This window comes from Carassius auratus, chromosome 2, assembly GCF_003368295.1.
Source record: "Carassius auratus strain Wakin chromosome 2, ASM336829v1, whole genome shotgun sequence".
In the NCBI taxonomy this organism is placed as follows: Eukaryota; Metazoa; Chordata; class Actinopteri; order Cypriniformes; family Cyprinidae; genus Carassius; species Carassius auratus.
Genome location: NC_039244.1, coordinates 17,045,796 through 17,072,142, shown reverse-complemented (window position 1 = coordinate 17,072,142; position 26,347 = coordinate 17,045,796). Strand labels below are relative to the sequence as shown.

At 33.9% G+C, this 26,347-nt stretch overlaps 2 protein-coding genes and 1 long non-coding RNA gene across 6 annotated transcripts in view; 2 read left to right on the top strand and 1 right to left on the bottom strand.

Moving 5' to 3' along the window:
• The first annotated feature begins 475 nt into the window (after positions 1–475).
• LOC113118269 (uncharacterized) lies at positions 476–918 on the top strand. Its single transcript, XR_003294298.1, has 2 exons — positions 476–565; positions 676–918. It is a non-coding gene; the product is annotated as an uncharacterized LOC113118269 (long non-coding RNA).
• A 12,735-nt stretch (positions 919–13,653) lies between these two features.
• LOC113118242 (immunoglobulin kappa light chain) lies at positions 13,654–16,943 on the top strand. 2 transcript variants are annotated; one of them, XM_026287295.1, is made up of 6 exons: positions 13,654–13,731; positions 13,883–14,179; positions 14,891–14,932; positions 15,693–16,028; positions 16,140–16,223; positions 16,520–16,943. In XM_026287295.1, exons 1-6 carry the CDS (start codon positions 13,677–13,679, stop codon positions 16,660–16,662), a joined length of 957 nt encoding a protein of 318 aa, XP_026143080.1. In that variant the 5' UTR covers positions 13,654–13,676; the 3' UTR covers positions 16,663–16,943. The 2 variants fall into 2 exon arrangements, with proteins under 2 accessions (XP_026143080.1, XP_026143072.1); XM_026287287.1 differs by having other exon boundaries at positions 13,883–14,182.
• A 1,064-nt stretch (positions 16,944–18,007) lies between these two features.
• LOC113118222 (STARD3 N-terminal-like protein) overlaps positions 18,008–26,347 on the bottom strand; it is an 8,819-nt gene continuing 479 nt past the window's right edge. The window contains exons 2-9 of one of the 3 annotated variants that reach the window (XM_026287254.1): positions 24,049–24,288; positions 23,836–23,913; positions 22,384–22,461; positions 22,095–22,148; positions 21,840–22,011; positions 21,624–21,722; positions 19,016–19,071; positions 18,008–18,940 (exon numbers count right to left, since the gene is read on the bottom strand). In XM_026287254.1, the coding sequence (XP_026143039.1) occupies positions 19,019–19,071; positions 21,624–21,722; positions 21,840–22,011; positions 22,095–22,148; positions 22,384–22,461; positions 23,836–23,913; positions 24,049–24,222 (708 nt within the window). In that variant the 5' untranslated portion in view covers positions 24,223–24,288 and the 3' untranslated portion in view covers positions 18,008–18,940; positions 19,016–19,018. The remainder of the gene's footprint in view (positions 18,941–19,015; positions 19,072–21,623; positions 21,723–21,839; positions 22,012–22,094; positions 22,149–22,383; positions 22,462–23,835; positions 23,914–24,048; positions 24,289–26,347) is intronic. The other 2 variants (XM_026287244.1, XM_026287263.1) reach the window with 2 other exon arrangements.

Sequence of the window (26,347 nt, the reverse complement as noted above, 5' to 3'; positions counted from 1 at the left end):
TTTTACTGTTCTGAATATAAATGTGATATAAAAGCTGATTTTTTCATGTATATAAACCCAATTTCCATCTCCACTTTTATACCTTCAACGTGCATCCTGAAGAGCAATGCAACAGGAATATTTTCTTTCCCCTATATTTGTGATATTTGAACTTCTGCCTGTTTAACATGCAGATCTCCAACAGTGGATGGCGCTACTGATCTGCAAAATATCCTTTTATTTTCTCTATTCAAGTTTATAAATTACTTCTAATAAACTGAATTTTACTAAATTACTTATAAATTGATGAGAATCCCAAAGAGATATCATATAAGGCAGAAATGAATATGTTTTTAAATACTTCATCCAAATTGCTGTACAAGCTGCATCACTTGGCAAGACCTTTGACATCATAACTCCACCTCAGGAAATGACATCAACAAGGTGTCACTGAACAATTTTCAATGATTTTTGCAAAATAGTGTTAAGAAGTGTACAGGAAACTATATGAACCATATATCGTCTCACATAATCAAATGAACGATGCTGATAAACTTGTGCACTGTTGTTCTCATTATGATCCATGGTAAGTAAACTTTAAAGGGGGGTAAATAGATTAAAATGGGTTAATACATAAATAAAACAAATAAGATTACTTATTAAAAAATAACTGATTTTCAATTTATTTCATTGTAGGTGTGGAAAGTTTGAAATTAGAACAAACTCAAAAGGTCTTGGTGAAGCAAATAGGTAAAAGTGTGTCCTTTGAATGTAAGGTAACAGGCTTGGGCACTGGTGGTTATGTCCACTGGTACCATAAAGAAAATGAAGGAACATTTAAAAGAATACTGTACATGAGCGCATCCGGGATTGCTACAAGTGAAGCAACAGAATTTTCCGCTGAAAAAAAGGGAGATTCATATAACATAAAGCTCCATATAAAAAAGAAGGAACACGCTGGGATGTATTATTGCGCGAGCTGGGAGGGCAGCCACAGTGAGACAACACTTAGACATGTTTTACAAAAACCAAGAGAGACTGTTACTCCACAACAGGAGCGCTGCCAAAATCAGACTGTTATAAACCACATTTATTATTAAGTGGTTTTGTGTAGCAAATATGCAGATAGCAAAAACAACAATATAGGGTTAGAATAGGAATTACTTTATGAAATGTAGCTAGTGAAAATGCCACAAGCAGGCAATTATGTATAGCCTAACAAAGTATGTCTAAATAATTCATTATAGTACTTAACTGTCTCCCTGCCAGTGTTTTTGAAAAAAAAAATAAAAGTTGCCAGCCACTGCCAGCTAGCGGTTTTGATCATTTTCACTAAAATTTCATCCCCCCCCCAGAATATTTTGTTTTATGATTATCTGAACATGCAATACATCAAAATAAATAGCAGAGCCTATACTTAAAAAATAAAATAAAATGTTTTATTCTAGCTTCAAACATTCTTTTTTTAACACTTAAATGTAAGTTTTATTAAAAAAATTAAATAAATAAAAAAGCTGAGAAAATCTATTTTTTTAATCTGTATCATATTTGGATAGACTATTTGGATGATCAAAGCAAGGAGTAGATTGCTTCCATCAACACCACCAAAGATTGCACAGTCCTTTGCCACTTCCTGGATCACATTTCATTCATTATGTAGTTTTCATTTAGGCCTATATACAAATCCGGTGAAACACGGAAGTAAAGCAGCGCCGGCATTACTGTTGCGTGTTGGTCCCATAGGTGGCTGTAGCAGATGTTAGCTGCACGAAAAATGTTATTTTTATTTATTTTTTTTAGTACGTGTGCTGTCCAGTGATGCCGGGAAGAGCGTGTTGTGTGGTTGGCTGTTTTAACAACAGCACAAAACTACAGGCCTGGAATAAAACCATTTGTGAAATTCACAAACCTTTGTTCTCCAGCTGTTTTATTGACCCCTTTTTTTTTGATTGATTGGTCGAGGTATATACATTTCTGTAAGTTGAAGCCTACTGTATCTTTCAGTGCACGACTTTTCTGTGCGTGAGAAAATTGATGTATGGCGTGAGAGCGTGTGAAAAGCATCAATTGAGTGTGTCTCACATTTTACTGCATTTGTATTAGTTGTTTGAAGAGTAAAAAAAATCTGTGGGTCTTATCGCAATTTCAATCGGCAAGTCAGTCGGACTAAAAGGGGAAAAAATATAATTGGGTCGGTCCTAAATTTACAGGGTCGGTCGGGTTATGGCAAACAAGAATATTTGTAAGGATGGCCTAATAGTTATTTTAAACTTGTGAAGCTTGTGAACATATTAGCAACACAGCTAGTAATGATAGCATTTGGTTTTATTGTCATCAATTAATACACTTCTTAATTACATTACATATTTTTACATTATTAAATTATGTTATCAATAAATTACCTTTTTCAGTAAGTTTTGGCCACTGCCTGACATCATCTACCCAATGTTCCCTTTTACCAGACATTTTCTTTAATGAGCAGGAACCACTTTCATTGAAGTTGAGGGCACCGGCAAGTGTCGCACTGTCACACTTCGCAGGCATGCAGTAATGGCGGCAGGCAAGATGGCGGCACACATAGAGTTTGCAGCGGATTTGAATATATGCGGTTTATTGTTGATGACCGCATTGTTTTTCATATCGTCCCCTTGGAATTATAAGGTTCTATCTGACATTTTTGTCAAAATTTAGTTATTCACATATTCTTATTCTGTGACAATTTATTTACATTATGTGATGTTTTATTTTAAGTTGTGTACATTTTGGGATTTTTTATTGAAAAAACAAAAAGGTTCTATCTACAGAAGTCTATGGAACACAAAAACGTTAAAGCTCAATATCTCAAAACTACTCAGAACGCAGATAGAACCTTATAATTCCAAGGGGACGATATGCATACATATGAGTTTGCTAATTTCTGCATCTTCCTTGCATGTGTTTTTGATCGGCACATACAAGACTCATTCAGGAGATGCATAATAGGCCCCCCGAATGTATAATAGCGAGAATTCCGTGTTTGGCAGGGAAAGAGTACCCTTAACAAAAAGTATTATAGGCCTATTTCAAGTGTATTTTAAGTATACTTGTTAAATTACATAGTTAAGTATACTTTACGTAGTATACATATTTAAGTCAACAGGTTTTTTTTGGGACCGGTACGTAATTGGGTCGATACCAGAATACCGATAAGCTTCAGGTAAAACGATACGGTTATCGATACTTGTGTTGTTTTATCTCTGTATGCTTAAATGTTAATGGTGAATAAGAAGCGGCTACTTGTCATTTCCCTTCAATTGACACATTTGTGCCCAAATTTGTCTGAATGGCTTCATGCACATAGTTTTGTTAATAGTTTCCTATTTGAACATGTTCTGCATTTATTTTCCCCAGGTTTTATTTTTATTTTTTATTGAAAATCATATTTGAATGTCAGGGCAAATGTTGTATTTACCCCTTCAAAGGAGAGATTTTGACATCCAACTCAAAATAACCACTTTCAACAGATCAGTCTTTATTCATTAACAAATTTATCATGCATAAAAGTTAAAGAATATTCAATTGAACCCCCCCCCCCCCCCCCAAAAAAAAGGCTGCATCTATTTTATGATCTCTTGAATACAACACAACAAATTAATTTGGCTTAAAACGGTGGAACATAGTGTGGAACTAAGTTCAGCTATTAAGTTGCTCCAACAGGGTATCAAAGAGTTAAATAAAAATAAATAGAACTAAGAAAATAGTACATCTATATAATAAAAACTTCTTTATGTTTTTATTAACATATAGAACAGACACTCGTTGATATATATATATATATATATATATATATATATATATATATATATATATATATATTTATACACACACAAAAGTAAATTTTATTTACAAGACAAAAGAATACAATATAAATGGGAGCAAAGGCTCAGGGGAGGGCAAGGCCTAAAATAACAAACAAAAGTCCACTAACTAATTTACGAAAGAGCTCTAACTCACCTTTATACCCTTATATCTTCTTGGTCTTCAGACACGCTTACAAACGAGCTACAGGTGAATCTTTCAATCAATCTTTTGTTCGTTATCTGGCTCGGCTCGTTGTTCATCTTCAATTCTCGCTTCACAGCAGTTCAGTAAGTGTACTGTTTGAGTAAATGAATTACTCCGGGATACTGGTTTATTCTGACTCAGAGGGAGTGTCAGCTATGTTAAAAAAGTTAACAGCTTAAGTCATTTGTGGATTCATGCATATTGGAGACGCGAACCATTTAAAATGATTCAATTTGATTTGGTGAACTGGTTAAAAAAGATCCGGTGACATCGAATGATTCGTTCGAAAACCAGATAAGACAATTTGCTTTGTTCTGAACTCTCTCACAACAGACACGGAAGAGAAGACAATGCCGAATAAAATCGCAGTTTTTGCTATTTTTGGACAAAAATCTATTTTCGATGCTTCAAAATATTCTAACGGACCCTCTGATGTCCAATGGACTACTTTGATAATATTTTTCTTACCTTTCTGGACATGGACAGTATACCGTACACACAGCTTCAATGGAGGGACTGAGAGCTCTCGGACTAAATCTAAAATATCTTAAACTGTGTTCCAAAGATAAACGGAAGTCTTACTGGTTTGGAACGACATGAGGGTGAATTATTAATGACACAATTTTGCTATTTGGGTGAACTATCCCTTTAAATTTGGCGTACATTTGCTCGATGTGTGTGTGATATCCATGCCACATGAGCTGTGTGTGTCTGCATGCAATCAGTCATCACGGCAAGAGTGAAACAGAGTTCACATTACAAAACTAAGCGACAACAGTAAGCCTAAATTGTTCCCAGCGTTACTCCTCCTAATTGCATTTTTACTGGTTATGGCAAGCCGTTTAAGCTTAAATTATTCCCAGCGTCACTCATCGTAATTGCATTTTTACTAGTAACAATAATTATTATAGAGCTCTCTTATTAATTTCTTACTACTCAGAATTCAGATTAGAGAGCTCTACAAATGAATTTTTATTAGTCATATGTCTCTATTGACTTCTTTTTTCAGAGCTTTACAGAATAACAGAACAGGGGAGAAGTCGTGACCTAGTGGTTAGAGAGTTTGACTCCTGACTCTAAGGTTGTGGGTTTGAGTCTTAGGCCAGCAATAACACCAACTAAGGTACCCTTGAGCAAGGCACAGAACACTCAGCTGTGTGTGTGTATGTGTGTGTTTGTGCGTGTGCACTTTGGATGGGTTAAAGGCAGAGCATGAATTCTGCTGTTGGGCTTAAAAACTGTAATGGGAATGGGCTTCCATAGTCTTTACTGCATGGCTCTGTACACTTTCAGTTCTCGGCTCAATGCAACGATACTTTCAAAATGGCGCCTCGGTGACGTCACACCGAGCACGTGACTGACAAAGACTGATAGGAAATAAATATTTTGCTTTGAAATCTCAACCTCAGGAAATGACACCAGCAAACTGTATTCAGATTTCTAAGGATGTGTACATTACTCAAAACAACTTTTTCAACTATAGATGAATGATGTTTGCATACATTTATATTTTCCTCCTCTCAGAGATACCAGGTAGGTGCCATTTGAAATTAAGGCTTTTGTAAAAAAAACAAAAGAGAGACAGAGGGTGAAGTCCCATTAATACTACTGTATATCAGTGCAGTTGGCAGCTTTACTCCCAGCAATCCCAAAGAAAATTACTTAACCGTGGACAGAATACAGCTTTATAACCTCAAACTGAGCAACACAAAACTGATTCATACTCCTGTTTACTTCTGTGCAGACTGGGACTCAAGCAACCAGTGAAAACATTCAAACACATACTGTACATTAATTCAAAGATATTGTCATTAGACAGTGTCCATTCAATTTTACTGTTCTGAATATAAATGTGATATAAAAGCTGATTTTTTCATGTATATAAACCCAATTTCCATCTCCACTTTTATACCTTCAACGTGCATCCTGAAGAGCAATGCAACAGGAATATTTTCTTTCCCCTATATTTGTGATATTTAAACTTCTCCCTGTTTAACATGCAGATCTCCAACAGTGGATGGCGCTACTGATCTGCAAAATATCCTTTTATTTTCTCTATTCAAGTTTATAAATTACTTCTAATAAACTGAATTTTACTAAATTACTTATAAAATGATGAGAATCCCAAAGAGATATCATATAAGGCAGAAATGAATATGTTTTTAAATACTTCATCCAAATTGCTGTACAAGCTGCATCACTTGGCAAGACCTTTGACATCATAACTCCACCTCAGGAAATGACATCAACAAGGTGTCACTGAACAATTTTCAATGATTTTTGCAAAATAGTGTTAAGAAGTGTACAGGAAACTTTATGAACCATATATCATCTCACATAATCAAATGAACGATGCTGATAAACTTGTGCACTGTTGTTCTCATTATGATCCATGGTAAGTAAACTTTAAAGGGGGGTAAATAGATTAAAATGGGTTAATACATAAATAAAACAAATAAGAATAGTTATTAAAAAATAACTGATTTTCAATTTATTTCATTGTAGGTGTGGAAAGTTTGAAATTAGAACAAACTAAAAAGGTCTGGGTGAAGCAAAAAGGTAAAAGTGTGTCCTTTGATTGTAAGGTAACAGGCTTGGACTCTGGTGGTTATGTCCACTGGTACCATAAAGAAAATGAAGGAACATTTAAAAGAATACTGTACATGAGCGAATCCGGGACTGCTACAAGTGAAGCAACAGACGTTGCCGTTGATAAAAAAGATAATTCATATGGCATAAAACTCTCTGTAAAAGATGACAAACAGGCTGGGATGTATTACTGCGCGAGCTGGGATGGCACCCACAGTGAGACAACACTTTGACATGTTTAACAAAAACCAATAGAGACTCCACAACAGGAGTGTTGCCAAAATTGAACTGTTATAAACCACATTTATTATTAACTCGTCTGAAAAGAACCACAAAGTGGTTTTGTGTAGCAAATATGTTTGCAGATATACTTTTTTTAATTCTAGCTTCAAACATTCTTTTTTATCAACTCTTGAATGTAAGTAACTTTTATTTAAAAAAGAAAGAAGAATAAAGCAGCATTTTGAGCAAAAATCTGAGAAAATCATATTTTTTATCTGGATCATATTTGGATAGGCTATTTGGATGATGAGAGCAAAGAGTAGATTGCTTCCATCAACACCATTATTGTTGATGACTGCATTGTTTTTCATATGCATACGCATATATGAGATTGCTAATTTCTGCATTCCTCGCATATGTTTTTGATCGGCACATACTAGACTCATTCAGGAGATGCATAATAGCGCCCCCAAATGTATAACAGCAAGAATTCCGTGTTTGGCTGGGAAAGAGTTAAGTACCCTTACCAAAAGTAAACTTCAAGTTTATTTTATTAAGTATACTTTAGTAAAATTCAAGTATATTGTTAAGTACATTTTATGTAGTAAGTATACAAATATCGGTATACTCGTATACTTGTAAGTGTACTATTTCAATACTCCTTCGGACTAAATTGGCCCACTTTCTAGTATATAAAAGTATACTTTTGAGTATAGGCTATCTGCTTGTAAATAAAAACATTTTATTATAGCTTAATGCATTCTTTTTTTCTTTTTTTCTTTTTTTTTTTTTTTTGTAAATGGTGTAAATAATTTGTTTTGCAAAACAGAAATCTAAATAATGGCCTGCTCACACTTGTCATGTTTGGTTTAAGCACCAGCACAACAATCAGTGTCTAACAGATCTCCACTGTGCATTTTAAATAAAGACATTATTCGTGTAAATTTTAAACTGTGATTTATTAAAGTAAATATGTTTTAATCTTAAGAAAGCATTTTGAAATTGTGATTAGAAGAGACAGAGGACACAACTCAGACAGTATAAAAACACAGTATAAGTCATTAGAATCAGTTATTACATTGCTACATTGCTACCCGTTTGTAATGGTTTATAAATGGTTTATATTGATGGTTTATAAACGGCATCTCAGTATGGTGAAGTAGTGTTTCCCAATCCCAGTTCTCTTATCATGTACAACACTTTTATTCTATTCTATTCAACCATAAGTGCCCTGCGAAGAGGACATCACTGGATATTGTGCCATGATTCCAGTTTGAAACGAATGTATATGTTTCTCAGGAAGTAGGGAGCAATTAACTATCCATAACCATAACTGGAATGCAGTTCATGCACGTATTGCTCTTTTAACAAGCTGGTTATATGAATCAGGTGTGTTAAAGAAGAGAGACATGCAAAATATTGCAGAGCAGGGGTACGCGAGGACTGCGATTGGGAACCGCTGTGGTAAGAGTCGTAACATTTCCGTCATACGCTTGAGGCATTCAGCCAATCACAAAGCACTGGATAACTGGCCAGTCAGCATACACCTCGCTTTTCGACACTTTTCAGAAAGGCGGGGCAAACGAGAAACATTAGTGTACATTATTTTTTTTACCTTAAACCGTATAAACACATTGCGTTACACCAAATACTCAAAATAATGTTATTTTTAGCAACATCACTTGGACTTTGGTAATATGCAAGGAAAAGCACAAAAAATATCAGAACACTCATGGACTGTATTATATAGTCATGGACTGCCTATTGTCTCTGTTATAAAAACTAATTAATATTTGAATAATATATATTTTTAACAATATTCTTATTTAACTGTATTTTTAATCAAATAAATGCAGCAGTAGCGAGCATAAGAGACTCCTTCAGACGTAAAAAAAAAAAAACCTTACAGACCTTTTGACTGACAGACTCTTCAGCTGATGTACATACATAATATTTAATAGCTTGTAGTCTAAAGTCTAGTGTTCATCTGTACCTTTGAGTGTCTTTAGTGTCTTATCCAGACTATCCATGCTGTTGGCAAATATTTCCAGAGATTTTTTTTAACTGCTTCTTCTGCATTTACCCTGGCAAGAAGTTTCTCTTTGAAAGGAATGAAAGTATTTCCTTAGAAATTAACTCCTCAAGCCAAAACTCAGGAACTCAAAGAAAACATATATCATTATGCCATGCAATAAAACAATAAAACTGATCTGGAAAAGAGATATTCAAGAAGCATAAACAACACCTATTTCCTTGCTCATTTATGACCTCCTTATTCCCTCTCCTCTCCCCTCTTTGTTTCTGATTCTCACTCTTTTCCCCCAAAAGCAAGAATATCCACATGCCATGTTATATCTTGTGAAAATGTTATTTTCCACTTCATGTTTAGTCATTTTAAAGGTCTCTTTAAGGGAAGTAACAAAACAATATGGGGCAATTCAGTAAGCAGATCAGCCCTTTCTGAAGTCAGGTATATTATTATTTATTCAGAAATGTAATTGCGTTGAACACATTGTGCCCATAGAGCAGACTGTATAGTTGTTTTTGCTACTACCTGCACACATTGGCTAGTTAAGTTTATTCTCTAAAACACCTGAGCGCTTTGCTATACATTTTAGATCATGTGTCTAAATTGTTATATTTGATTTATCCTAAATTCTTCTGAAATCATTATGAAATTTGGTTAGGGGCTTTTGTTACCGCAAATCTATGGCTAGGTCAAACTGAAGGCTCAAGAATGATAAGAGCAGTAGGCACGTCATCAGAGACCTTCTGATTTCTGTCTATCGCTGCTGTTAGCAAGTTGTATGGGAAAAGACTAAATAAACTACACTTTTGTCATAAGCAAGCAGTAGGCGGCAGGCAAAGATGTATTAATCTACATACATCCTCTGACTAACATCAGACTGGCAAGTTTGTGATCGTAAGATCCACATGAAGCTAGCATGAGACTTAAAAGAGACATTAGGGTCACCAGTGAACAGATAATGGAAAGTATAATGAGTCCAGAATAATCAAATATCAAAATTGATACATAATCAACCTTTTGAAATAAAGTTTTTAAATAAAAACACTGTCTAAATTCAGTGATCACTTAAAACTGGAATCAGATTGAACACGGAGCTAGAATAAATGTACACTAATTTCTGATAAATTCAGATGCATAAGTAGAAGACCAAATACACCTTAAACCTTCGACCAGGCTGCTGGACTCTGCTATTTGGGCCGGCGGGTGGATCCTTACATCTTGAACCTTTAGTCAAGTTAACACATTTGTTAATTTTCCCATTGACCCAGGAACAGTCATTAAAGTTCAGTCTTTGCACAGAGATATATAAGGCTTGTTGCAAATTTTTGATTGTTGTCAGCATAACTTCAAGCTCATTTTCAGTCCTCAAATCTTTACACAAATTCACATATTGTTCTTGAAATGATTGGTTTCTGAACAATCTACATTGTCTGGAATGTTTAACAGAGGATTAGGTTTCCTGTTGGAAACTCCTGGGCTTATTGAAGAGATCAGCTTTCTTTTTCTGCTCATTGAGTAAAATACTGCTGAAAATACTGTTGAAAGTCATGGTACTGTGATAAATTCCCCTCCACCATACCCTTACATTTACATTTACATTTAATCATTTAGCAGACGCTTTTATCCAAAGCAACTTACAAATGAGAACAACAAGTCCTAGCTGAACTCTGCCCTTTGACACCCCCCCCCCCCACACACGATACACACAATTTTCTATGCACTTTACTGTCCATTGCAAGAGTGTAAACTATGTTCATATGTTCATAGTTCTGCCTATAGTGTATATACACTTTTACATAATCCATCTGTATAGTATGTTCATAGTACACCTATCTGTATATCATGCTGATAGTATTTAAAATCTGTAAATTATGTCCATAATACTTATATATAGTGTTATTGTACGAATTTTAGACCTTGTATATTCTGTACTTACTACTTATTGCAATTCTGGTTAGATGCTAACTGCATTTAGTTGACTTGTACCTCACATGTGCAGTGACAATAAAGATGAATCTAATCTAATCTATTGAGTACTGAGGATTCATGTCGAACTTGGAAACCACACCAGCAATGTCCTTCTGCAGAGATAGAACAATAATAGTACACATTGTTCATGTTATATTGAGTATTTTGTAGACTCCGGCATGAACAACAAAAATTCTGTAGAAGCGAATGGGGGTTCGAACAAAGACTTACATCTCCTGTATTCCCATATTTTTAATTAAACTCTTCCACAAACATAAATATTTAATTCAGATTGACTACCGCCAGGGGCATTAGAAGTTTCTTCTTCAGGTTAGATTTTTTGAGAGTGTTCTGGGCCACTCCGCTCTCCTTTCCAGCCGTATCATTCAATTGAATGGCCTACTCACAGATTTTGAAATTATGGAGTTTAATTTAGATTACAAACTGCTTTATTTATTGTTAAAATTATTTTGTTGGAATACATATAGTCAAAACTGAATAATTGATTCAGTGAATTCATCTCAATGACAGATCTCAATAGAAGTCAATGGCAATTTAAATGTGTTACTAACAAAAGAATAGTTACTAGTCAATCTTGAAATAAGTACTTATATCTAATGCATAAGCACTAGTATCTAATAAATTAGTATACTTACTAATATATTTTCCATTATCTTAAAAATAAGTAAGCTACTAGTTGCAAATATACAAGTACAGTTTATATATTAAATGTTAAACGGCTAGCCATACAGTAGGCAAATATCACAGTGCAATCTAAAAAAGGAATTAATGAACAGTGCACAATCCGATAAGGAGCCTCAGTACACAGTAACACATTATGGGCCACTGGTATGCAGTACATAATGTGAGCAATGCAGTCAAAAAGTTTTAAATCTTTGACTAAGCATTTATTTATGTTTTGCATTGATTGTGTTTTAAGGAGAAAGGTAAAGAAATATATGAAAATAAATGAGAAAAAAGTTTGAGTGTTATGGTGCTTTTTTACTGCATGGTATGGCATGGTACAGCCCAGTTTGGTTCACTGGGAACAGTACCTGGCACCTTGTTTAATACCACCTCGGTTGAAGTTCCAAGTGAACAGCGGAGCGGATCCAGCGGGAGCTTGATTGGGCAACACAGAGGTTTTTTTAAGGAGTCGTGGGAGTAAAGGCAGCACAACTATAATAACGTGAATAATCCTGCCCACTCTTAAGCAGTACTAAACTGCACTGGAAACGCAAACCGTGCCTTGCCATACTGAGCCGTGCCGAGCCGTGTCATATCACAAAGTGGAAAGGTGCCATTAGATGGTCTTATGAGATTATGCAACACTTCTGAGTTGCATTATTCTATAATTCTATAATTTTTAACCACACACTGAAATGCTACTTCAGCTGCTTGGGTACTTGTTTTGTTTGGTGCAGGCAGTCCAAACAACATTGAAATTGCATTCATTGCAGACTAACAGGCTGCTCCTATGTCACTTTTTAAAAGTGTTGGAAATGAAGAATCCCATCATTAAAATGAAAAAGTTGATGGAATGGAATAAATTTAAGGTAAACATAAGGGTTATTCAGATTAGTGATTTAGTATGAGTCTAGGACACCCAATAGCATTTCAACTTCCTGTTTCTTATACACTGAAATTAATTCCACTGCAGAGAAAGCACAGGAGGCGTTCTCTGCCACCATTAATGCTATGAATGCTCTTCTCATGCTTTCCTTTTTCATGTTTATTCAGTTCATATGCAAAGAGTCTTGATCAGAAACCACAAACTTTTCTCTAAACTTTATATAAACATTATATAAATATATACTTGTATCACTGTAGCTCAAACAGTAAATTATGGTTGTTTAGGGGAATACATGAAACTATAAAATGTATGAATGCAATGTAAGCTGAGACCACCAAATGCATAATTTTAAATGTTTACATTATATGAGAATTTCTCTTTTATTTTTTCCGGATATAAAAACAACATAACCAGATTCAGCTTACCGTTCTTAAAAAAAAAAAAACGAGCTGCCATCCTTCATGAACCTCAATACAAACTCAGATTAGCATAAGGATGGGAAACAGCCTCCCACTTGTTCCACAAAACAGTATTTTTGTGAAGAAAAATGGTACAAAAGCTGTAGCTTGAGTGGTACCTTTTCATATACCTTAAAGGTATATTAGTTTCTGATTAGTCCCTAAAAGGTCTATTACCTTTGGAAAAGGGTGCCACCCCAGTGACAACTTTTGTACCTTTATTTTTGAGAGTGCAATTTACAATAACTATTTTCTATATTCATATATTTAAAAGTGTAATTTATTCCTGTTAAAGCTGAATTTTCAGCAGTCATTACTAAAGTCTTCAGAAATCATTCAGATATACTGATTTGGTGCTCAATAAACATTTCTTATTATTTTCAGTTTTGAAAACTAATGATATGTCCATTAGAAACATTTCTGAAGTTACATGTGACAGGTAATTGTAATGGCTGCAGAAAATTAAGCTTTTTACCATAACAGGAAAATAATTACAGTTTATAACAGAAAACTGTTATTTTAAGTTGTTAAAATATTTCAAAATTGTACTAATTTTACTGTATTTTTGATCAGTTATGAAGCTTTGGCGAGTATAAGAGGCTACTTTCAAAAACATTAAAACCACCTATGCTAATTTTATATCTGTGAAATACTAAAGCAGAGTAGAAGCTGTAAAATCTGTCACATCTGAATCATGAGCCACAAAACTAACTCAGATTAGCATGAAGGCCGGAAACTTAATATCATAACCTCCTTTATGACCTCCCCTCATCCCACAATGAAGACAGAAGCTCTTCAGGCACTCTCTGCCATCATGAGTCTTCCAATGCAGTTATGTTTTTTGTTTCTCATTTTCCTTTTTTGTAAAGGTGAGTCTTCTCATTTTGAAGTTTTCAATATACCATCAAGTTATACATATTAATTTGATATTTACATCAGCTATTATATCTTACCTAAAGAAACATATACTTTTAAATCTGAAGGTTTTTTTTTTTTTTTTTTTTTTTTTTTTTTTTGCAGTGGATGGAAATGTGAAACTTCAACAGAAAACTGCAATGATCAAATCTGTGGACAAGACAGTTGTTATAGACTGTATTTTTCCATCAGCCTGCAATGGCTACATTCACTGGTATCAACTAAAAGAGAACCAGATCTTAAGAAGAATATTATATTCATCAATTTCAAGTGGAGCCACAAGCAATGATGCTGGTTTTGAATCATTTAAAGTTGATAAGAAACAGTCAAATTTGGCTCTGAAAATACCTGAACTGAAAGAAGAGCACTCAGCGGTGTATTACTGTGCCTGCTGGATCTCGGGTGGCACAGCAGTAATAAATATCAACACCCTGTACAAAAACTGAGCAGGCTGTCTGCCTTAAACTGAAACCACAAGCCACAGGTTTTTATGATATAAAAACCATCTGCGAATCTATGAACTGCATGCACTATAAATAGTATCTGCTGATCCTGAACACTTGGGAAAAGAAGGATGAGGTTGAAAATGGGCAAGGAATGACATTTTGACTGTTCAAGGACAAATCTGCTGATGAATAATACGAAACTGTAAGCTGCAGCATTTAAGGAGTTAAAAGAATTGAACTAGCTGCTCAGATAAGCAGACAAAAGGCCTTCACTTGAATTATTCGTTTGATTAACTGTTTATATATCATACATACATTATTATTATTTTTTAAGTTTAGTGGGTCCCCTTAGCCGCCGGCCACTGTGTTTCCACTCTCAAGTCAAATCCCAGCTGGTTGAGTCTGTTGGAAGACTTGTAAATAAACGAATTCAGTCCCTACTGGCGACAGTGTGATATGGCACACGGTTATTGCTGGACCTGTTCAACAGAAAAGTAACTTAAAAACGTTTTAGCACCTCAGTGACCAAAATCAAGATTAATATTTATTTTTTTCTTTCTTAGCCAATAATAAAAATTCTGCAGGGATGTTCTACAACATGAAGCAACAGCAGATGCTCTTTGGCACAAGCTGCACCTTTTTGTTCAAGAACAAATGACTGTGGGAGACAAGAAAGTCTTCGGTCCGGGTACTCGACTTTATGTTACAGGTAAGAAAAAAATCATATAATTAAGGTCTTCTAGACAGATTTTAAGCACTGTCAACTTAATTTCAGTCCAATTACTTGTGTAACTCAGCTGGAGACAGTGAGAAGAAAAGTCCATATTCCATTCTGCTTATCTAGTGTGCTTGTTTGCTTAGAAAAGGAGAAAATATGTTAAAGTCATAGTTCACTCAAAATGAAAAGTCTGTCATCATTTTCTCACCCTCATATCATTCCAAACATGTATGACTTTCTTCTGTGTAACACAAAAGAAGATATTTAGAAAAATGTTTTTTTGTCCATATGATGAAAATAAAAATGGGTTCAGTGTTGTGAAGACCACTGACTTTCATTTCAACAGTAGAAACATTCTTCAAAATATCTTTTTCATTATATAGATGAATAAAGTAATATGAATTTTGAATGGCATGAAGGTGACATATTTTTTTTTGTGTGAACTATACCTTTAAAATAGTGTAGACCATCAGGAACAATAAATCAATTATATAACAGGTTAGAAGGTTTTAGGTTGTTCAGAAGTATTTGTAATAGACTTTATCTGAGTGGGTGGCTGGATCAAAAGATTTGGAACTGGAACTCGGCTGATTGTAACTGGTAGGAAACAGTGTCAGAATTTCTTCAAATGCATAAAATATTATAATTTTTAAGTAAAAACTTTGCCAGTCGTCCGTTTTTGTTTGTTTGTTTTGCTTATTTGCTCATTTGCTCACTGATGACTTAAACTATGTTCAATGTTTTTCTCTAGGAGATAAGTTTGAGTCACCAAAAGTGTCTGGATACCTACCGTACCGTAACGAAGATGCCAATCAGACAATGTTATGCAACGCAAGAGACATGTTTCCTGACTTGGTAAAATTCACATGGGAAAAAAAGAATGAAACAGTAGATTGGACGAACGTGGAGGATAAATATGTTGTGGAACAGAGTTACAAAGCTGATGAAAAAGATAAAAAGGTTAAAGTTAAAGCAGTGTCAAGTATGATGATTATAGATAAAAACACAGCCAAAAGCAACGAGTTCCGATGCACTGTTACCCATGAGGGAAACACTGAGAAACCCCAAATTATTTTAATGAAGAAAGGTAATTTGAAGAAACGTTGATTTACTACAATGTTCATGGAGCTTTATGACATTCAGAAATACATGTGTATGGTGTCTGTGCATTTATTTTTTTTAATTTTTTTTATTTAAGTAAGCACGTTGAAAAAGAAACCTACAGATAATGAAAAGCCAACTTGTCCACCCACTGATGAGACCATAATAAATAAAAAATCAGGTAAACAAATTATTTTTTCTATATGAATTTGGATAAATATAGATACATTTTGATGGATTTTTTTTTCTTGTTTCCCATCCAAAATATATTATTCCAATATATATATATAGATATATATAGATATATAGATATATATATATATATGCCTGTATCAGTTAAAATCTGAGTGTGATCTTTTGTAATTTAATGGACCAAAAAAAAAAAAAAAACGTACATTGTCAAAACATTCTTGCTAAAACATTTAATACATATATATTACATTTAACTTATTATTTATTTGTTTTTCTTTATTACAGGAGATTCGGAGCAAATACGCAGTCTGTACATGTTTGTCTATGCATATGGTGTCATGATCATGAAGAACGGAATGTATTTTTGTGTTGTGTTTATCTTTCTATTAAAGAGAAAAGCTGCAAGAAAGAAAGATGAAAGCTCTTAGAGATTTAAGATAAATATCAAGTAAGCAAAGGTTTATTAGCACATTTCGCTGACTAAAGAACATATCTACAGCTATATTATCTCTGCTTGATCATATTGCTTTTAAATTTGTTGTAGATCTGCTTTGCACAATTTATTTTTACATCTTTGAAATGCAATATTTCAATTTTTTTAAATGTGTAATGTACCCAAATTTAAAAATGTTATTTGTATTCACTTTGTATTCTGTTTTTTATTCTTTTGGTATTCTCAGAATAAAATCTGCGCCTAAAATAAATGAAATGTTATTTTAGATGTCTAGCAAAAGGAATTCTCTATAAATGCTCTTTTTCTACAATGAAAATATAAATAATGCTTGTGAGGTTATTTTAAAAATGAAATGAAATTATCATATAAAAAGACGATTGCCTTTATGCAGTTTATCCTAGACATTATCAATAAATCAAAATAACAATAAAATATTATATGTATCAGATACATATTTAATTAGGTGGCAATAATATAACATCATAAAATACTATAATAATAATAATAATAAAATTGACTATAAATATATCTGCTAAATTACTAACTAAACTGGACAATTGTTCAGTATAACTTAACAAGAAGTTTCATTAGTTAACAGTAGTTAATTGTTTTAGTAAACATGAACTGCATGAACAACTCTCCCACAGCATTTATTTGATCTTATTTCATTAATTTTAACATTAACTAATACATTATTAAAATCAAGTTTTATTTGTTAACATGAGTTAATTCACTGTAAATGAACATGAACGAACAATAAATAACTGTATTTTCATGAACTAGCAGTAACAAAGATGAATAAGTACTGTAACAAATGTATTGCTCATTGTTTGTTCATGTAAGTTAATACATTAACTAATGGAACCTTATTGTAAACTATTATAAATTTTCTATTTACAATGTACTACTTAAAAAAAATGGAATAACATTTTACATCCTTATATGGTTTACTACACTACAAAAGAGCATTTCTCGTATCTGTTCTATGCATTAACTACGTTTAAAGATCAAAAGCCTTGTCATGAATGTGAAAACATCATGATGGTGATTGAAACTGCTGCGGTGGAAAATGTGGTTGGGTATGCACACACCACAGGCGGAGGCGCTTACTGGAATGAAAACAGGCAGCAGTTTAACCACAGTATGATGGGCTGATAATTTATTAGCGGCTGCAGAGCATTTGTCTTGTTAATCTAAGCTGTTATTTGTGGGTGAGGAGGTTGCACTATCCGTGAGAGCACAAACTGACTCTCAGCTGGGGTTTCCGCTCCCCTCTTCCGCTGTCAGGCTGTAGAAATGCATGCATAAAGAGACTCACATTTAATAAAAGCAGTAACTGTTTTAATGCATAACGAAGGAAGAATACAATCTGCCATCATCCTGCATACTTGAGGCTTTGTGATACGTACATGGAGATTCTCAAATTATTGAAAGAAAAACGAAGGTCCCAGACCTGCACAAGGCACATAAGCCCTTATTCAGTGAGCATGGCACAAGTAAACTCAACAGGAAGTAGATTTCTTTTACTTAAGATGATTTAGGAATGCTTCCTGAAGTGGAGCCAAAAAAACAAAAAAACCAACACATAACAAATCCATGCATGATTACATGTCATATATTTCTTCATTTAAGTGCATTTCATGCAAAACCAGGCAAGTCCTTTATTTTACAAGTAATTCAAGCCTCTATCATCTCGCTGTTCGTTCCAAAAACTCAGACTGGTAGAACTCACATTAAAAAAAATAAAACCGATTGGAAAAAGGTGGCAGTGCAGACCTGAGACTATACTGCTATTCACAGTGAGGTCCTCTCTCCAGTGATGTATGTGAGATCAGAGTTAATACACGTGTGGAGATGCTAGCATAAACGTGAGACTGCAGTCGTTTTGTTACACAGAAGCAGTTGAAGAGTGTCAAGTGAAAACAAGCTAAATGTTTGTTATTTCTGTTCGAAATACACATTAAAATCCTTCATTTTTTTAAATCCGTACTGCATAAACTAAACTAAACAAACTGGTTCAGTGGAAAAACACTAAGACACAAAAAAATGGAGAATCACTAAGAGCTTGTGTGGGCAGATGGAGACAGATAAACAAACTGCTGATCATGCTGATAGTAGATCGAAGGCAGAGACTGTCTAGTTCTGGTCACCCATGTACAAAAACCCATATGAAGACACACGGCCCGAGGTCCAGCAGCGCTGGAAGAGGCTGTTGCACTCGGAGCTCCTGATAAAAAAAGAAAAATAACAACCTATTATTTACATTAATTAGATTAGATCCACTGAGGAAGTTAAACATTTTAAAAAATAACTATTAATATTAATACCTGCTAGACAATGGGCTTCTCAAGATCATGTTTATCATCAAGGTCTTCATCAGAATCTACAGAAGCAAAAGATCATAATAGTGTGATTAACATCAATGTCCGCAAACAGAACATGGCTGGTGTTTCCACACAATAAACAAACCGATTGGCTAATATTCATAATATTCAAGCTTTCAATTTTTTCCTATTAATAAAGTACACGCAAATCTGTAAAACTGAAATAATGAAAAATGAAAAAAAAAAAAAAAAAAAAAAAAAAAAAAAAAAATAATATATATATATATATATATATATATATATATATATATATATATATATATATATATATATATATATATATATATATATATATATACACACACACGTTGGAGTAAGTATTCATTATTTTAAAAAGCATTGTTTACAAAGTGAACAACATCTTTCTGAAAAAAATCAGCACAGTAAAGTGATCCTGTTTTTAGAATGTGAATCTAAAGCACGCAAAGGCATAAAGTAATGCAAAGACATGCGATCATTTAAAATGAATGCATAAAATACAAGAAACACATACTGTTAAAAAGAGTTTAGATGCCCACAACGGATTGGATACCGCTGATGCAATTATCGAGAAGTGCAAAGAATGAAAGGAGAAGCACAAACAAACCAACAAACCAAAACAAAATAAAAAAAAGCTGTCAAACTAGAAATACTGTAAATGAGAAAATATAGAGATCTATTGAAGATTGTTTCAGGATTCTTTAATGATTTTGTTTGCAAGATTACAAATGTCTTTACAGTCATTTTTGACCAGTTTAATGCATCCTTGCTAAAAGAAGTATTCATTTTTTAAATCTTACCCCAAACTGTTACTTACTGAACCCAAACTGTTAATATTAATGTATGCTGTATGTATTAATGTGTGTGTGTGTGTGTGTGTGTGTGTGTATGTGTGTGTGTATAAATATATATTTTTCAGCATCATTACGCCAGTCTTCAGTGTCACATGATCCTTCAGAAATCATTCTAATATGCTGATTTATTATCAGTGCTGGAAACTGTTGTGCTGCTTAATATTTTTTTGGAACTTTCAATGCTTTTTTCAGAATTCTTTGATGAATTAAAAGATAATAAGAAGAGCATTTACAATATAATTCTTTTATAACAATATAAACTGCACTACACAAGTTTGGGGTCAGTACATTTTTATTCTTTCTTTTTTGAAAGAAATGTATACTTTAATTCAGCAAGGATTTGTTAAATTGTTAAGTGACAGCAACCATTTATATTGTTGGAAAGGATTCATATTTTTAATAAATGTTGTTCCTTTTTATTTTTTATTCATCAAAGAATCCTGAAAAAAATATCGCAGTTTCCAAAAAAATATTTGCCAGGCCAGCACAACATTGATAATTCTAATAATAAATCAGCATATTAGAATGATTTCTTACGGATCATGTGACAATTTATACTATAGTAATGGCTGAGTAATAGATGTAATAACAATTTCTGTAATTGCATCACAATAAATAAATTCTAGTTTAAAGGATATTAAAACAGATACCATTATTTTATATTGCAATAACATTTTGCTAGATTACAGTTTTTTCTCAGTTTTGCCTTGATGAGCATAAGAGACTTCTTACAGTCTTACAGATCCCAAACTTTTGACCGATAGTGTACATACGTACAAACATACATACATATACATATGTATGGAGCAGATGTTGTTTGAAAATATATGATAAAAGTGGTGTGTTTCGTTGAAACATCTTATAACTGTATGAGGCGGCAAGGTGGGCTTTCACCACAGGTGCTAAAAAGGACCACCAGCATGGGGCAAGTTTTATACCAACTTAAAAAGCATTATACAAATACTTTAACTAAATTAATATATTTACAATAGTTTTGAATCGTATCTAAGGTAATAATTATTCAAAACAATCTTTTTAGCAAAGTTTGTCCTGTTTTCTGTTTATTCTGATAAATAAAACAATTCATTTTCTTTTAATAAATACACGGTCATTAAAATATTAATTGTCCAGAATCAAAAATATAAAAATAAATAAAATAAATAAATATTCCGGAAGCACTGAAGGAGATCCCATAATAATGTAATGTGGTCTAACAGTGGTATCAATAAATACAACATTTTACTATATGATGAGATTAATATCATATTTTTTATATATGATGGTGTTATTATAAATATGGTGATTATCTGGAGGTGGACATCCAACTTAATATATGATATTTGCCATACAAATAATACATTTAGTGTGTATTGCATATAAAATTATAATGTAGTAAAATCTAAAATTTATTCAAGGGAAATGGTGTATTTTCTCAAAGCTCTTTAATACAGCTGCAACACCTCTAAATACATTTTTCCTTTAATATCTCAAACCGCTCACCGCAGTGCACCTGAGCTCTGACAGTGGCATTTCCTGGAAAATAATGTGTCTGTTAATGTTGTATAAACCTGGTGGGAACATTATATCTCTCATTTGTAACCGTGATCGGTTTTGACTACAAAAAAATGTAACAAACACATGACTGTAGGTTTCCGTGTGACCCCGAGAACCATTTCCATGCTTGTTCTGCTAGTACTGAACAGTTAGTCATTTCTTACCTGCCATGGACTCAGGAGGAGAGTAGAACTGGCCTTCTGAAACGGGTCCTGGGTACAAAAGAGGTTCTTGATCTAGTGTATTCTGCACTGAAAGATACCCTATAACACAGGACACACGTGTCAGCTAAACACCACGACACTGACACACTGGAAGAGCAAACGAGTCCCAATCAGCATAAGTTACAATGTCATCTGTTTCCATTAGCCTTTACTGACCATAGTTATGACTACTGTTTCTCGTCTCACTGTAATTAGATATTAGACTCTCACTGATTTCATCACCAGCCTCCTGGGGCAGGACTTTGAAGTCCAGCAGCCACGTCTCTATCCATGCCAGAATAAAGGATATAATGGGCAACAAATACCCAAACGCTCCCTGCGAAAGAAGCTGGACAACAAAACAAATGTATTTTTATTGTTTTTGCATTGGCCAAAAAATAAGTATAAATCTCTAATAAAAAAATCTCATACCTTTGACACAACTACTTTGACTATTAAAAAACCAGTTGCAATCGTTGTAGTTATCTGTAATGGAGTAATGAAGAGATGTGATGATCATTACATTAATCTATTACAACTTTTACAATTACAACGTTTAAAACCATACAATTATACGTTTAAGTGAAGCTTAGTCGAATTATTTTGATCCAGCAACTTGTGTTAAGAACCGGACAAGGAAAAATAGCGCACATTATTGGAGAGTAAAGCAACAGTGCCCTCTGGTGGAGAACGGAGAAATATCAAGTATTTAGCCACTTACCGCAATGGCCCACCAATGGCGCAGCTTACACACTGCATATGCTAGAATCAAGGCTGCAAAGCGGAACACAGCCAAGAGCTGAGGAGACAAACATTCATACACTAACATTATCCTCTGCTTCCATATATACAACACTTATAATAAGTCATTACTTTCTTTAGGGGAATTGACAAGATAATTATTTTTGCTGCCTTGGTGACCATTGAAGATTGAAAACTTTTGTATGGTAGTGTATGTAACACACTTACATGTTCTATCAATATTTCAGGACTGGTTGATCAACATTTCATAAACAATATGTTACATTAAAAACTCAGTTTAAAGAATGTGGTGAAGTCGTATTTTAAAAATAGCGACACTTTGCATTAGCATAAATCTAGACAACACAGAGCTTACAAGGCAAAGTAATTTCCAAAATACAGAGTTGTCTTGACATTTTTTTTAACAAGAACCTGCTTTTTTTTTTGCCCGGCATCACACCATAACAGGAACTCTCACATTTAAAAATAACATTTTTTAAACTCTCATTTCAGTGCACCAAAGAACTACATGTGTACATCACGGAAACAAACCTCTTAATAAGCATGTGACCCCTAGAAAGAAGGGTTAAATAAATGAAAAAGAAAACATTTTGTCAAGTTGTTCTAAACCTGTAAAAGGCTTTCTTCTTTGATAAATAAGATACGTTGAAAAATGTCATACAATGAAAGTCAGTTAGGTGCTTTATTTTTATTTTTTTTACACCATTGACTTACAGTATATGCACAAAACATTCTCCAAAATATATGCCTCTGTGTTCCAAAGGAGAAAAACTAAATCAAGGCGAGTAAATGATTAAAACATTTTTATTTTCGGGTAAACTATCCCTTTTAGATCATAAATGCCCAGATTCACAAAAAAAGGCTTAAGGCTAGTCCCAGACTAAAATGCATGATATCACTATCTCGACTGAAAATAACTTTCACTGACATTAAAAAAAAAATGTAAATATGACATGACAATAAAAAATGTGTACCAGTTATTTGAATCAAGGTGCACACCAGTAATGTTTTTTTTCTAAGGCATGTTTAAAAAAATTTATCTAAGGCCTAATCCTGGCTTAATCTAAGCCCTGTCTGTGAAACCAGGCCTAAGTTTTGCGGGGCAGAAATTGTGGTTGAAAGAGAGCTCATATGTTAAGTCAAACTAGAAAAGGGAACTGTGGGATGGACTGGCCCTGATATTTTACCACCACCAGTTTCATCATTATTCACAGCTTTAAAGGCTAGTGATTTCCCTGATAAAGCACCAATATGTAATATATCTTAAAAAGCAGGTCCTATTTACTTTTGCAATAGGTTAGGAATTCCCAAACTTTTTTTCTGAGCCAAACCCATCTGACTATAAATATTTACTTGAAATTCCCTCTCAAATTTTAAGGTAATATTTCTGAAATAGAGCGTATGTACTTACAAATATGTCAAAAAACGATTGGTGGTAATCATATTCCAACACCTCTTTTCTCAGCTGCTCTTTTATACCTCCGTTGACCTGGATGAAGTTAAACAAAATATGTAAAAACAAAATGTGCAAGTTACACAGGTGTTTTTTTCACATATATTTAAAAGAGGTTAAGAACTTGACATTATTAATAATATCCTGTGGAAATGTATTACTCCAACATACATTGAGCTCAATGATCCACAGCAAGGTGACAAACAAAAGGTCAAAGGTCACAAACAAGCAAAATGTTCTTCGGACATCAGAGATGCACTTCTTCTCTCCTTCATAGGACTCGATACGGGCAGAAACGGGTGTTGAGTTAATGTTGCCCACACTGCTGCTGCATTGGCTGTCCATTTCTCGTCAGTCTCGTCCACTCCATTCACACTTCTGGAGAGTCAGACTCTGTAGTCATGCCTAGTTCTGAAATACATACAAAGTGGAGGCATTTTACACAGCGATCAAAGGTTTATAGTTATTACTGTCATTTGATCAGGACTTTGTGTGGTCTTCAAACAAAATCAACAAAACCCATCAAACATTCTGTACGGTCACTGAGTGGATATACTCAAAACACACACACACACACACAAAGAAGTGATGAAACGAGTGCAAAAACTGTTATAGAATAACAAAATAAAATAACATTAATTTGATCCATAGGGTAATTGATTTTTAACATCATTTTTAAAACTTAAAAGGCAGGCCTACTGTGAGTTACACGATTGCTGACTGTGGGATGCATAATTTTGCTGAAGCTACCAGTCTGCAGTATATCTAATTCTTTTTAAATAAGTATTTTGAAATACGTGTTAAATGTGGTTTCTATACCCACATCTTTAAATCAGTATTTTTATGTTGATCTGTTTAATTAAAGTCGACAGATTAAGTACACAGTCTTGTCTTTTTGGCATCAAATCAAAGTTGGTAAAGTTGTTGTTTTCCTCAAAGCTGGTTGACTTACAATGCTTTAAAGGGAAACTCCATCCCAAAATGAAAATTTTGACATTAATCTCACATTAATTCCAAACACATAAAAGCTTTGATCGTCTTCGGAACACATTTTAAGATATTTTGGATGAAAACCGGGATGCTTGTGACAGTCCCAAAGACTGGCAAGTAAATAACACTGTCAGGGTCCAGAAACGTATCGTCCGAATAGTCCATCTGCCATCAGCGGATCAACCGTAATGTTATGAGGGGACAAAAATACTTTTTGTTTGCGAATAAAACAAAAATAATGACTTTATTCAACAATTCCTCTTCTCTGTCTCTCCTCACATCACTGTAGCACCATTTGGGAGAATAGGAGCTGAATGCAGGCTGAGTCTGAGTCTTCGGAGTCTGCCACGCTGCCTCCTGGTTTTCATCCAAAATATCTTAAATTGTGTTCCAAAGACGAACAAAGCTTTTATGTGTTCGGAACAACATGGGGGTAAGTGATTAATCATCATATTTTCATTTCAGGGTGGAGTATCCCTTTAACAGAGAAACTATGGGGAGATATGAATTGGAAAAATACTTCAGAACCTAAGTTGCTGAAAATGTTGGTTGGAACTGTTGCCCTCCATTACACTCCTCTTTGGAATACTTGGTTCTGAACAAACAAGCATTCAGCAGTAAAATATGTGGAGTAATAACCCGATGCCCATGACAACAATACATAACCAACCGCTTGTTCAGGAAACCCTGATAACCAACTCTGAATAATAGTTTCAACTTAGATTCATATTTTAAGTTTGATGAAAGGTTTTGATCCACTTCAAATATTGAATACTGTAGTTGTGTAATAAGCAGGATTATCTACAATCATGATGAAAAGATAATGTTCTAACTTCTTTTACATCACGTCATTTGAGAATTATAAAACTACCAGCCAAAAGTCTTTAAGTGGATCAATCCTGCTAAAATCAACAAAGCTTGCTATAATTCAGTTTTGATCACAGTCGCAAGGACTGTGGCAAGTGAGCAATACCTAGACTTCATTATATTGACTAGGCATGAAAATGTAGTCCAGCCAGTCTTATCAGGAAGCACTGCAAAAAATATAAAAAAAAAAACAGGCAAGAGTTTAATAGAACAGTAAGAGTCTGTTTGTTTGGTTATTAAGACAAGTTCCTCCTACTGATGTCATTTACCAAAAAACAACCAGCACAGGAATCCCTTTCAGGGTCCTCATGCCTTATGGACTGCATAGTTTGCATATCACTCTGTAAGACAGACTTAATAACACTAGGCAGGATATTTGCTTATCCTAAATAGACATACACGAGAAGTGAACTGACTTTTTGCTGTAATTCATTTCATTCTAGACTAACGTCATCCTTCCTGATAACTTGAATGGGAAATTTGACTTCATTGCTACCATGACTCTTAAGTTAGCTGATATGCTGATACAAAATGGACCTAACGTTAGTTCCTTTTATAATATGGACAAGTATACAAAGCAGTTATCTCGAACTAATTTTAGTTTATGCTGTGC